We start from the raw sequence: 13,764 nt of genomic DNA on the forward strand, positions 1-13,764 counted from the left end.
TTTACTTTTGCTTTTGATATCAGATTGAAAAAAATCATTGCTAAGATTTGTGTCAGGAAGTTTTCCATCAATGTTGAATTCTAGGATTTTTATGGTTTCAGGTCTTATGTTCAAGTTTTTAATCCATTTGAGTCAATTTTTGTGTGTGATATAAGATAGTGGTCCAGTTTCATTCTTTTGGATGTGTCTGTCCAGTTTTTCCAATAAGATTTACTGAAGAGACTATCCTTTCCCCATTGTATATTTTTGGCTCCTTTGTTGTAAATTAATTGACCATACATGTGTGGGTTTATTTTTGGACTTTCCATTCTGCTCCATTGATTTGTGTGTTTTTATGCCAGTGCCATACTGTTTTGATTACCATAGTATTATAGTTTGAAATTAGGGGGTGTGATACCTCTAGCTTTGTTCTTTTTTCTCAAGATAGCTTTGGCTGTTTGGTCTTTTATGGTTCCATATAAATATTAGGATCATTCTATTTCTGTGAAAAATGCCACTGAAATTTTGATAGGGATTTTGAATCTGTAGATTGCTTTGAGTAGTGTGAACATTTTGACAATATTAATTCTTCCAGTCCATGAGCATGGATTATCTTTCCATGTCACCATCTTTAATTTTTTTCATCATTCTCTTATACTTTTTACAGGTCTTTGACCTTCATTGTTTAATTTATTCCTAGGTATTTTATTCTTCTTGTTGTAGTTATAAATGGGATTGTTTTCTGTGATAGTTCATTATTAGTTTATAGAAGTGACTAGGATTTTTGTGTATTGATAATTGTATTCTGCTTTTCTAAAATTAATTTTTAAAAAATTCAAAACCAATTAATTAGCATAAAATGTATTATTAGTTTCAGAGGTAGAATTTAGTGATACATCAGTTGCATATAATTTAACACCCAGTGCTCATTACATCAAGTGCCCTCCTTAATGTGTATCCTGCTACTTTACTGAATTTGTTTATTAACTCTAACAGTTTTTCTTTTCTTTTCTTTTTTTTTTTTTTTTGGTGGTCTTTAGGATTTTCTATGTATCATGTCATTTGCAAATAATGACTGTTTTATTTTTTTCTTTCCAGTCTGGGTACCTTTGTTTTTTTTTTTTTCTTGTCTAAATGTTCTGGTTAGGATTTCTAATACTATGTTGAATAAAAGTGGTGAGAGTGAGCATCCTTGTCTTGTTCCTAATTTTTGAAGGAAAGCTTCCAGCTTTTCAGTGTTAAGTCAGTGTTAGCTGTGAGCATGTCATATATGGCCTTTATTATCTTGGAAGTGCATTCTGTCTATACCTGCTTTGTTGAGAGCTTTTATCTTAAATGGATGTTGAGTTTTGTCAGATGCTTTTTCTGCATCTATTGAAATTATCATATGATTTTTATTTTATTTTATTTTATTTTTATTTTTATTTTTTTAAAGATTTTATTTATTTATTTGACAGAGAGAGATCACAAGCAGGCAGAGAGGCAGGTAGAGAGAGAGAGGAGGAAGCAGGCTCCCTGCTGAGCAGAGAGCCTGATGCGGGGCTCGATCCCAGGACCCTGAGATCATGACCTGAGCCAAAGGCAGCGGCTTAACCCACTGAGCCACCCAGGCGCCCCATGATTTTTATTTTATATTATGATTTTTATTTTAATTTTATTTTATATTATGATTTTATTTTTATTTTCTTTTTATTTTCTTTTATATTATGATTTTATTTTTCATTTTGTTAATTTATATTACATTGATTGATTTGTGGGTATTGAACTATCCTTGTGTCCCTGGGACTAAATCCCAGTTGATCATGGTATAGCATCCTTTTAACGTATTGACAAAATCAGTTTGCTAATTTCTGAGGATTTTGGTGTATATGTTAGTTAGGGAAATTGGCCTGTAACTATTTTTTTTATCTTCTGGTGTCCTTATCTTGCTTTGAGATCAGTAATTCTGGTCTCATAAAATGAATTAGGAAGTGTTCTCTCCTCCTCAGTTTTTTGGAAGAGTCTGAGAAGGGTTGGTATTCATTCTCCTTTGAATGTTAAGCGGAATTCAACAGTGAAGCCATCTGTTTCTGAATTTTTCTTTTTTTATTTTACGGTTTTATTTATTTATTTGACAGAGCACAAAGCGGGAGTGACAGGCAGAAGGAGAGGGACAGAGCAAGGAGTCTGATGTGGGGCTCGATCTTAGGACCCTGGGGTCATGACCTGAGCTGAAGAGATGCTTAACCGACTGAATCACCCAGGCGGGGAGGTTTTTATTACTGATTAAATCTCCTTTTCATATTTTCTTTTTCTTTCTCATTCAGTTTTGGAAAGTTGTATGTTTCTAGGAAATTGTCCATTTCTTCTGGGTTGTATAGTTTGTTGGTGTATAATTGTTCATAGTAGTTTCTTACAGTTTTTTGTATTTCTGTAGTATCAGTTGTAACAGCTCTTCTTTCATTTCTGATTTTATTTGAGTTCTCTCTTTTTTTTCTTGGTGACTAGCTACCTGTTTGTCAATTTCATTTTTCTTTTCAAAGAACCGGCTCTTGATTTCATTGATATTTTCTATTGTCTTTTTATTATCTATTTCATTATTCTTGTTTTTTTTTCCTTCTACTAACTTTATCCTTCATTTGTTCTTTTTGTAGTTCCTTGAGGTGTAAAGTTAGATTATTTGATATGTATCTTGTTTCTTGATGTAGGCGTTTATCACTGTGACCTTCCCTTTTAGAACTGCTTTTGCTGTATCCTGTAAGTTTTGGTAGGCTCTATTTTTCTTTTCATTTGTCTTAAGGTATTTTCTGATTCCTCTTGATTTGTTGATTGACCCATTGGTTGCCAAGTACAATGTTGTTTAATCTTCACATATTTGTGAATTTTCCAGTTTTCTTATAATTGATTTCTAGTTTGGTTGGAACAGTTGCTTGATGTGATTTTGGTATCCTTAAATTTATTAAGACTTTTCTTGTGCTCTAATATATGATCTGTCCTAGAGAATTTCCATGTTGTCATGACAAGAAAGTATATTCTTTTTTTTTTTTTTTTTCTGTATATATCTGTTAAGTCCATCTAGTCTGATACATAGTTTAAGGTGATATTTCCTTATTGGTTTTATGGCTGGATCATCTATTCATTGATGAAAGTAGAATATTAAAGTCCCCTGCTATTACTGTACTGATATTTTTTTTCTCCCTTATGTTTGTTGAGGTGTGCTTTATATATTTATTTGTTCCTATATTGGTGCCTAAATATTTATAAATGTTATATCTTCTTTTGGGTGGACTATTTTTTTTATTATTTTTTATCATTATGTAATGCTTTTCTTTTTCTTTGGCTTTTTATACAGTCTTTATTTTAAATCTGTGTTGTCTGATACAAGCATAACTATGCCCACTTAGCTTTGGTTGTCCTTTGTATGGAGTATCTTTTTTCATCCCTTCACTTTCAGTCTGTTTGTGTCCTTATGTCTGTAGGTGAATCTCTTGTAGACAGCTTATTCAGCCATACCGTGTCTTTTAATTGGAGAATTCTCTGTATTTACATGTACACTGATTATTGATAGGTATGTGCTTATTGCCATTTTGTTAATTGTTTTCTGGCTGATTTGTAGTTCCTTTGTTCCTTTTTTCTCCTCTTGCTTTCCTCATTGGTGGTTTGATGGCTTCCTTTATTGTTATGCTTAGATTTCCTTATCATTATATTTTATGTATCTGCTATAGATTTTTGTTTTATGGTTAGCATGAGGTTATATATTTATAACTGTCTATTTTAAGTTGATAATAGCATAAGTTTGAAAGCATTCTAAAGCTCTGAATTTTTACCCTCACCCTCATGCTTTATGTTTTGATGTCATAATTTACATCTTTTTATCCTGTGTATCTTTTAGTTATTGTAGTTGTAGTTATTTTTACTAATCTTGTCTTTTATCCTTTATGCGAGGTTTTGTAAGTGATTAATCACTTACCTTTACTATGTATTTATCTTTCCAGTGAGATTTGTACTTTCATATGTTTTCTTGTTACTAATTAGTTCCCTTTCTTTTCCAGAAAAAGGGTTCTCATCCAGGCCTCTTGATGGACAACTAAAAAACTGGCAGTTGGTGTTTATCTTGGCCCCTCAAGGGTCGGGGGTTAGGAGCTTTATAGATAAGGGCAGTCCTGATTGTAAACGTACTGCATTTGTACAAAACAGTGTAATTCATCTATCCCTTCCTGCTTTAAGTCCTGGTGCTCACTTCTCTCAGTAATAAATGCTGTTTGTGGAATTTTTTTTTTTTTCCCCCAAAATAGGACACTTTCATCTGCATCAAAAACCTGTGCAGGCATGTTTTCTTTCTCCTCAATGACTTTCTGAATGGCATCTGGGAACTTGTCTACTTCCTCTTGATTGGCAGAAGCTGCTTCTCCTGTTGACATTTTTTAAGCCAAATCTCTTTCTGAAATTACCAAACCAACTTATTGGCATCAAATTTTCCAGCTTTTGAATTTCACCTTCCTTTTGCTTTAGGTTGTCATCATATAATGACTTTGCTTTTTCTCAAATCACATTAGCGTCTCTACAGGTATTCCTTTCTTACAGCAATTCTGCACCCACATAAAAGCTGCATTTTTGGGGTACCTGGGTGGCTCAGTGGGTTAGGCCTCTGCCTTCGGCTCAGGTCATGATTTCAGGGTCCCGGGATTGAGCCCCACATCAGGCTCTCAGCTCAGCAGGGAGTCTGCTTCCTCCTCTCTCTCTGCCTGCCTCTCTGCCTACTTGTGATCTCTGTCTCTGTGTCAAATAAATAAATAAAATCTTAAAAAGCTGCATTTTTAGTACTGCATGAAAAGGTATTTCGTAGAAAGTACAATGTTTCGTGTCTGCTGGTGTGACTACTGTGTCAGCTTCATGAATTTCCTTTTTTTTTTTTTTTTTTAGTATTTTATTTATTTAGTTGACAGAGAGAGACACAGTGAGAGAGGGAACACAAGTAGGGGGAGTGGGAGAAGGAGAAGCAGTCTTCCTGCTGAGCAGGGAGGCTGATGTGGGTTTTGATCTGGGCCACCCAAGTACCCCTTAACATTGGTTCTTATACCGGATTCATTTATCTTTATATGGCAGGCAACCACAGCTGCAGACCTCCATCTATAGTACTTATCAAACAATTCAACCTTTTCTTGTAATGTTGTGACTTTTCTCTGCTTCTTGGGTGCACGTCCGGCATCATTAGTGGCACTATGTATGGGTCCCATGGTGTTATTCAAGGTTTACAGTATTGCACTAAAAGTGAAAGATACATGAGAACTACTAGAGATCACTTTTTACTGTAATAGACAATTTACTGGAGAGAGCTGCTCATGTGGAGATGATTAGTATTTAGTGTTGTTTTAAACGGATACTTGGAACACTTGACTCACTGCAATAGCAACAGGAGTGGTTATGAAATTATTAGAGTAGTACATTACATTAAGTATGTACTGTGGTTAATTTTATGCTGTTATGATTTAATACTGCATCTTTAGGTTTGTTTACATTTCTTTTAACCTTGTAGGGGTTTTGTAAGTATTTTTGTGTGTAAGCTGATAACTTTTAACTTTATAATAAATTTGTGTATATTTTATGGTAGTAAATGATAGAATAGTAGTTACACATATATTTGCATTTATGGCATACCTTTTAAGTTTTATTGATATTTCTAGGCTTTGTGATTTGTTTGTGAGCTTTTAAAAATTGTTGCAAATCTCCAAAAAATTTTCCAATATATTTATTGAAAAAAATGTGTGTATAAGTGGATCTGTTAGCTTAAGACTGTGTTGTTTAAGCGTCAGTTGTAATTATTTTATCTTCCTCCAAAATATTCCTGTAAATGTATTACCTTTCATGAATCATATATGCTAGACAATTTTATTGAAACATTTTTGAGTTTGGTTATATAACATGAATATAATGGATAGAGTTTTTTTGTGTGTGTAGGAAATGTGCTGCTGAGAAGTATTGACTTTATAATTTTGTATTAAAAGCTTTATTACAGTGTTTCAGAGAGGCAGCATACCATGGTGACTATGGTCTGTCTCATGTGCCATAATCCTCTGGGTCACCTTGAGCAAATTCTCTGTGCCTCAGTTTCCTACTCCTTAAAATCATGTACAATATTACCTCTTGACGGTGACTATGAGAATTATCTAATTCTCATAGGTAAGTTGTAAGGTGCTTAAGGTGTAAGGTGTGTAAGGTGCTTAAAACTGTTTATTGGCACATATTAAGTACTCAGGTGTTATATATTATTGCTATTATCCATTTTATCAACATTGTAGCAAACTATAGGCAAGATAATGAGAGGTTGGGTATTTTCTTTTCTTGTTTTCTAGATGTGAATGAATTGAAGGAATGTCTTTCTGTGTTGGTTAAAGAGCAGCAAGCTCTGGCCATCCAGTCAGCCACTACTACTCTTTCAGCCTTGAGACTCAAGCAGAGGCTGGTCATCTTGGAACGATATTTCATTGCCTTGAATAGAACTGTTTTCCAGGAGAATGTTAAAGTTAAGTGGAAAAGTAGCAGCATTTCTTTGCCTCCTGTGGACAAAAAAAGGTAATAATATAATGAAGAAGGAATCTTGATACCAGCTAAATATAAAATGCAGGCTGTTTTGTTTAAGAAAGTTTAAGTACAACTTGCACTATAGTTCCGTTTTTCATCTTAAGATATTTTGTTCTTGTATTGTTTTTTTGTATGTTTCATATAATCTGGAGAATGGCTTTGCTAATTTGTTCAGATTAACAGACTATGCTTCATAATTTGTGCCCCTATTTTAAAATCCTTTCTTCTCAGTAACTGTGGAAGCCAGCTAGAGTGTAGATAAGCATGTCTAGATTTTTGCAAATGGGGTCTGAATATTATATTCTTTTTTTTTTTATTTTACTACTGGATAGGGAATAGTCAAATCATGATATTTATGTAGTTTAGATGCTTATTTTTTTCTTCCTAATGTGATACTCTTTTATTATAAGAGATTCTTTCAGGCAAATCTTTTTAAATATATTGGTATGCATCAGCACATTTTCTGAGACATTAACTGAATGGTTAAGGCTTGTATGAAGTTTTATTTTTCCAAAATGTAGCTGTCTACCACAGTTTTGTTTGCTAAATTTAACATGTTTCATTTTTTTAAAAATCTAGTTGAAATCACTTACATGTGCTATATTTTGATAGTAGTTTTAAGATAAATTAAACCAAGCGACAGAGGATTCCTATCTATGTGGTATTAGTGAGCAGCACAGTCTTTTCTTTCCTTCTTGACTGGAAAGTGAGTGATCCTTTGTGGTGATCATTGATCAGAGAGGGGTTCTGCATATGCGGGTGGTAGATTCTGAGACTGTCTAAGCACTCCTGTGTGTATGTTGAATGAGACTGAATTCTCTAAGATGCAGAAGTGGCTGAGACCCCAACTGATTTTTCTCTGTGTTTTTTCCTTTGTGGTTACATAAGTATTGATGGATTAATTGTACTCTGCCTTTCACTAAATCAGCCAAATTCCTAAAATTAAAAAAAAATATGTATTTTGAGATAATTGTAGATTCACATGGAGTTGTAAGAAATAGTGCAGATTCTTTATACCCTTCATCTACTTTTCCCCAATGGTAGCCACTTGCAAAACTGTGGTATACTATCACAATGACAATATTGACTTTGATACAGATTACCTCTCTCACTCAGATTTCCTTAGTTGTACATGTTCTTACCTCTCTTTGTATGTACATGCATATTTGCATGTCTTTCCATATGATTTTATCAGAGGTGTGGATTTCTGTTACCATTGCCGCAGTTAGAGTACAGGACCAGTATTTTTTCTGTATCACACTTACCTCCTTTTCCCCTCCCCTCTGCCTTATCCTCTGGCAGCCCCTAATCTATTCTTTATGTCTAGTATGTAACCTTGGCTTTTTTCAATCAGCATTATCTCCTTGAGATTTTTCCACGTAGTTGCATGTATCATCATCGCATAGTAGAATTCTGTGTCATGGATGGTCCTCATTTTGTTTGGCCATTTGTCAATTGAAGGACATCTCAGTTATTAACAGTTGTTGAGCATTATGAATAAAGCTGCTGAGAGTATTTGTGGACAGGTTTTTGTGTGAACCTGTTTTATTTCTCTGGAATAAATGCCCTGGAGTTCAATTCTTATGTCTTACGTTTAGGTTTGTAGGACATTGCTATACTCTTTCCAAAATAGCTGTACAGTTTTACAGTCTCATCAGTATGTATCAGTGGTCTAGTTATTTTACATCCTTGTCAGCATTTGGTGTTGTTGCTTCTTTGTTTTAGCAATTCTGTTAGATGTGTAGTGATATCTTCTAAATTTTTGTAGATTTCTTTTCCTCATTTCTCAGCTTAATTGGATAGTGATGGGTTTTACCAAGGAGCAGTGGGTTGGATAGTTGACTGCTGTGGATGGGTGTGGGACCAAGCTATTTGAACGTTTGTTTGTTTGTTTTCCTTGAGTATCTGTAAAATAGAGAGTGACTTACTGAAGTTATAGCAGTTCTTACACTGTACAGATTTAGGACTGTTGGGCTCTTTCTCTAGGGCCAAGGTTACAACTGCCAGAGGGGGAACCCCAGTTTCATGTTTCTTCTGAAGCAGTTTTCTCCTGGTGAGGGCTCCTCCTACCTCATCTGAATAGACTCAGCATGTGTTCTTTCTGTTTCAAAGACCACTGTATTTCTCATTCAGAAACAAAGTTTAAATTTCCTTATTCCTGTCTCTCAGACACTCAGTCCCCTTATTACAGGCAGTCACTCATTAAGGTTTTTTTGTGTCTCCTCATGAGCCCCCCTCCTAAAGCTCAGGATTCATAAATATGTTGCATACTAGCTACCTTTCTGGGGTCCCCACGTTCTTCACTGCTAATTTTACTTGCTGTTGTATCTTGGGACAGTGATTCCATATCATTACCCATTTTTAATAGCATTTCGCCCGATAGTGAAAGCGAGTTTTAGTAAGTTTGAAGAATATGGTATATAGTAGAAATACTCAGCAGTGTAAAGTTGAAAATAAAATTACTTGCTAGGCATGATTGATTTTATATTGTACACTTTTTATATTCTAGTTTTTCTTAGAATGATTTCTATGGTATGCCATTTGTATAGCTTCTTTAAACAAGCATATCTTGTTAACTTTAAAATATAAGTAATAAAAAACTTAAAAAACATGAGAATGATAAGCACTAAATTCAGGAGAGGATAAGCTCAGCAGGATGGGGGTGAAAGAGAATAGGATGTATACATGGGTCTCTAATCTGGTCATCATATAGACCTAAGAGAGTCCAAAGCAAATACAGATTGCATAGCTCTGGGTGCAGTCTCAGGCATTTGTCGTATTGTTCTCTGTGTGTTCCTCAACCCCCTCACTGCCTTTTCTTTACTTCATGACCTTTAACCTCCCATTTATGTATTTATCAGTTTATTTTCTGTTTATCATGTGTCTCTCCCTGACTCATAATATCAGTTCCCAGAGGTCATTTTGTGAACATTTCAGCAGGTTGTTTAAAATTCTTTCTAAATATCTTTTTCTTAACGAGTAAACTTCCTTTACAAAGGACATTTGATAAAAGTTTTTATATATGAAACTAAAAGTCACACATTGTCATTCTGCTGTCTAAAGAAATCTATTCATCACATTTTTTAATACACATCCTTCCATGTTACTTATTTTATTTTAGTATTTGCGCATTCCTCTGACTGACCAGTTATCACATCTCCCATGTGTGTTGTCCACAGTTCCCGGCCCACAGGCAAAGGAGTGGAAGGTCTTGCAAGAGTCGGATCCCGAGCAGCTCTCTCCTTTGCCTTTGCCTTCTTACGCAGGGCCTGGCGGTCAGGTATGTGGGCCCAGAGTGTTCAGTTCCCCACATTGGGAGACTTGGATTGTCTTCTCAGTTCTGCCACCACATGCCCTTGGGCTGATCCTGTATGCTCTCTGTGCCTCATTTTTCTTGTTTGTAGAATGAGAGGCTTCAGTCTGTCTGATTTTCTAGGACTGTTCTCTTAAAAAAAAAAAAAAAGAAAGAAAAAGCATGTATATGCATACATCCCAGGTAAACCACTGCACTGTACATCAATGCTGATTTATTTTCTAGAACAAGAAGTTAGGATTGCACATGGCAGAGTCATAAAATAAAGAACTTTGGGGCACTTGTATTAAGTTCTAATCTCCTGAGTTCTTGGAGTATCTTGTTGAGAGGAAAGTGAGGGATTGAAAATGGAACAGTGGCTTCCTCTCACATGATGGGGTAGGAGGTCCCTCTGAGAAAGTGAGTAGGGCTTTACTTGTCAGTGCTGCCTGAGGAGTAGATGGCCTCCTCTGATACATGTGTGTGTCCAGGGGAGGATGCGGATCTCTGCAGCGAGCTATTGCAGGAGTCCCTGGATGCCTTGAGAGCCCTGCCTGAGGCTTCACTCTTCGATGAGAGCACCGTGTCTTCTGTGTGGCTGGAAGTAGTAGAGAGAGCAACCAGGTTCCTCAGATCTGTTGTGACAGGGTGAGTTTTTTGTTTTTATATCTTACTACATGAATGGTTCTAACATGCTTCGAAGTCTCGTCTCACCTTCTTCTCTTTAGAGCAGAAGGTTTGTGGTATGTGTTTCCAGGCCATCCTCAGCTCTGTTATTCTAGATCTTGGTTTTTAGGTTTTCAAAGATTTGATTTTGATATTCTAATTAGACCCAGGAGGCTATCATACTGAATCAGGTGGAAAATGAAAGATGCTTGTAATGTATTTTTTTCAGATATTTTATGATTTGGAAATTAGTCATTCATAAAGTGTTTGAGCACCTATTATGGGCCTCTCAGTGAGAATGTGGATGTTACCATTCTGAGTGAGGGGTATTGTCTTGATGGACAATGTGGGATTAAACAACTACTCAAGATCAAAATGTTTAAACCTGCATCTATTCATGTTAGTGTTAAAAATTTTTTGAATGTGAATCATTTTTTGGTAAGGAAAGCCATGAACTCCTCTGGTCTTGGGTGCTATGTATTTTTGTTAAGAGTTTTTAAATATAAAGTCGGGCAGAGGGTATGTATTGCATGGAGCACTGGCTGTGGTGCATAAACAGTGAATCTTGGAACATTGAAAAAATAAAAGAAAAAAAATAAAGAAAATGTATGTACTCAAGACATAATTCAGCAGTAAGGACATAATTAAAGGAAAAGTGAGTGTTTTCTCATTCCTTTGCCAGAGGTCACTGCTGTGTCCTGTCTAGTATGCAGGGACACCTCTGGTCTCTATGCCAATAGGCTGTGAGTTCAGCACCCTAGCATGCTGATGAGGGCATTTCAACAAGGTTTAAGACTAGGGGCCCTGAAAATAGGCTTGGAATTACAGTTGATCTTTGAAAAATATGGGGGCTAGGGGTACCAGTCTCCACACAGGTAAAAATCCACATATAACATTTGACTCCCCCAAACTAAATTAACAGCATACTGTGGATCGGAAGCCTGACTGGTAACCTGAACAGTGGATTAACACATATTTTATATCTATTATTTACTGTATTTTTTTTTTTTAAAGATTTTATTTATTTATTTGACAGAGCGAGAGATCACAAGTAGGCAGAGAGGCAGGCAGAGAGAGGAAGGGAAGCAGGCTCCCTGCTGAGCAGATAGCCCGATGTGGGGCTCGATCCCAGGACTCCGGGATCATGACCTGAGCCGAACGCAGAGGCTTTAACCCACTGAGCCACCCAGGCGCCCCTACTCTTATTATACTACCTTTTTCTTAAAAGTTTTTGTATTTCTAGGCTACATGGTTCATCTGTGAGTTTTTTCAAATTATTGCAAATCTCCAAAAATTTTTTCAACATACGTATTGAAAAAAATCTGTGTATAAATGAACCAGTACAGTTCAGACTTGTTCAAGGGTCAACTGTAATTTCAAAATTCAACCGTAATGGCGATGTTGGAAGGTCCTCCCTTCCTATCTTGGGTTAAGAGGACTTGTTATTTTTTATTGGGGGAAAGTTGAAATATTCCTTTGATCAGAGATAAAAATAAACATAGACATTTTGCCTATATTTGCCAGGTAGTTTTAGAAGTTAATGTTTCTCCATTTCCATAGAGGAATGTGGATATTCTAATAGCCATACATGTCATTGAGAGTGGAGACATATCTAAACATTTTTCTACTCATGACTTGAATAATGATAAAAATAATTTTATGCTATGGAAACTAGAATATGTTTTCTAAGGTAGTCATCTTATAGTATCTGAATTAATTCTTTTAATAAGAAAATATCTTTTTTTTAATAAGAAAATATCTTTACAAATTAATTATATGCTTTAAAATCTCTTATTAAATTCGAGTAGTAAGTCTCAGAAACTTGATTTTAAATATTAAAAATATACATGCTATCTTTAAGCTCTCATGTTACTTTGTTCTTTCATTTCAGGGATGTTCATGGAACGCCTGGTACCAAAGGGCCAGGAACCATCCCCCTGCAGGACCAGCACCTGGCCCTGGCCATCCTGTTAGAGCTGGCTGTGCAGAGAGGCACTCTTAGGTGAGGGGTGCCTCAGGCTGAGAACATTTCAGGGAAATGCCTCTATTTGAACATCTGTTTCTTTCACTAAATCATTTGTAATTGTATAAAACATGTGGTGGTCTTCTATAATCAAAGAACCATATCCCAGGACTTCCTCTTCTTTCAGACGTGGGTATGCTTAGGTTTTCTTTATTTCCTTTTTTATGTATTTAACTTTTTAGTAGTGTTTAACTATGTATGTGTTTAACTTTTTAGTAGTGTAGGAGCTGTTCTTTTTTTTCTTTTAATTTTTTTCACAAATGATTTTTATTCCATTAATTAAGGTCCTAGAAGTTCCCTTTAGAAAGCTGTTTGAGGGGTGCCTGGGTGGCTTAGTCGGCTAAGCATCTGACTTAATTTTGGCTCAGTGTTGTAAGTTCAAGCCCTGGGTTGGGCTCCATGCTGGGTGTGGAGCTTCCTTTAACATAGAAAAAAGTCTTGTTTGAGTTTTTTAACTGATTTTATATTTCTTATCCTTCGAGTGTGGATATCTTGTGTGTGGATATCTTCAAGTGTGCTAAAATCTTGACATTGATTCAGTGATTTTACTGCCAAGAATTGTTTTCATGAGATTATTTTAGTGGTATCCTTTCAAATATAAAGTATTTCTTCTATTTTAGTTAGTTAACCTGCCTTTTATTTTTGACAGACCATGGCAATAAAAGCTAATTTGTTTTTGCTAGAGACTAAAGATATTTTCTCTTTCAGCCAAATGTTATCTGCAATCCTGTTGTTGCTTCAACTGTGGGACACTGGGACCCAGGAAACTGACAATGAGCGGTCTGCCCAGGGCACCAGCGCCCCCCTTCTCCCTTTGCTGCAAAGATTCCAGAGCATCATCTGCAGTAAAGATGCCCCTCATACAGAGGGTGACACTCACGTAAGTATCTTAACAAGATTTTGCATTTAAATAGCTGTTTTGATTCAGTTATCCTAAAAGAGTTAGACTTTTATAAGTAAGACCAGAATGCATGTCTTTGGCAGTAGTTGTCTCTAGGGGAGAGAGTGAGTCAGATATGGGACAGGTGTGGAATGTCGTAGGGTGAGTTTCGGATGGTGTGGCTTCTGTGTGTGTGTTCTGGATTGTGTGTACTTAGTAGGAAGAATGTACTTCTTGGCATTTATCAACTTATACTTTTAGAGAGATTCCTCTGCTCCTTTTTGACCTTGCAGTTTTCTTTCTGCTGAACTGGAGCCATTGAGCCCTTTGTGTTTGTGGGTTTAATGCTTGTGTGTTTCTAGC

The 13,764-nt window shown here is 35.8% G+C and overlaps 1 protein-coding gene across 1 annotated transcript in view; it reads left to right on the top strand.

The window, feature by feature from the left end:
- LOC111161922 (E3 ubiquitin-protein ligase HERC2) overlaps positions 1-13,764 on the top strand; it is a 232,403-nt gene that overhangs the window by 45,216 nt on the left and 173,423 nt on the right. The window contains exons 5-9 of the mRNA XM_022525994.1: positions 6,312-6,531; positions 9,720-9,820; positions 10,324-10,480; positions 12,390-12,500; positions 13,230-13,401. Of these exons, the coding sequence (XP_022381702.1) occupies positions 6,312-6,531; positions 9,720-9,820; positions 10,324-10,480; positions 12,390-12,500; positions 13,230-13,401 (761 nt within the window). The remainder of the gene's footprint in view (positions 1-6,311; positions 6,532-9,719; positions 9,821-10,323; positions 10,481-12,389; positions 12,501-13,229; positions 13,402-13,764) is intronic.

This window comes from Enhydra lutris, unplaced genomic scaffold (genome assembly GCF_002288905.1).
Source record: "Enhydra lutris kenyoni isolate GAN:26980312 unplaced genomic scaffold, ASM228890v2 scaffoldscaffold87, whole genome shotgun sequence".
NCBI lineage: Eukaryota > Metazoa > Chordata > Mammalia > Carnivora > Mustelidae > Enhydra > Enhydra lutris.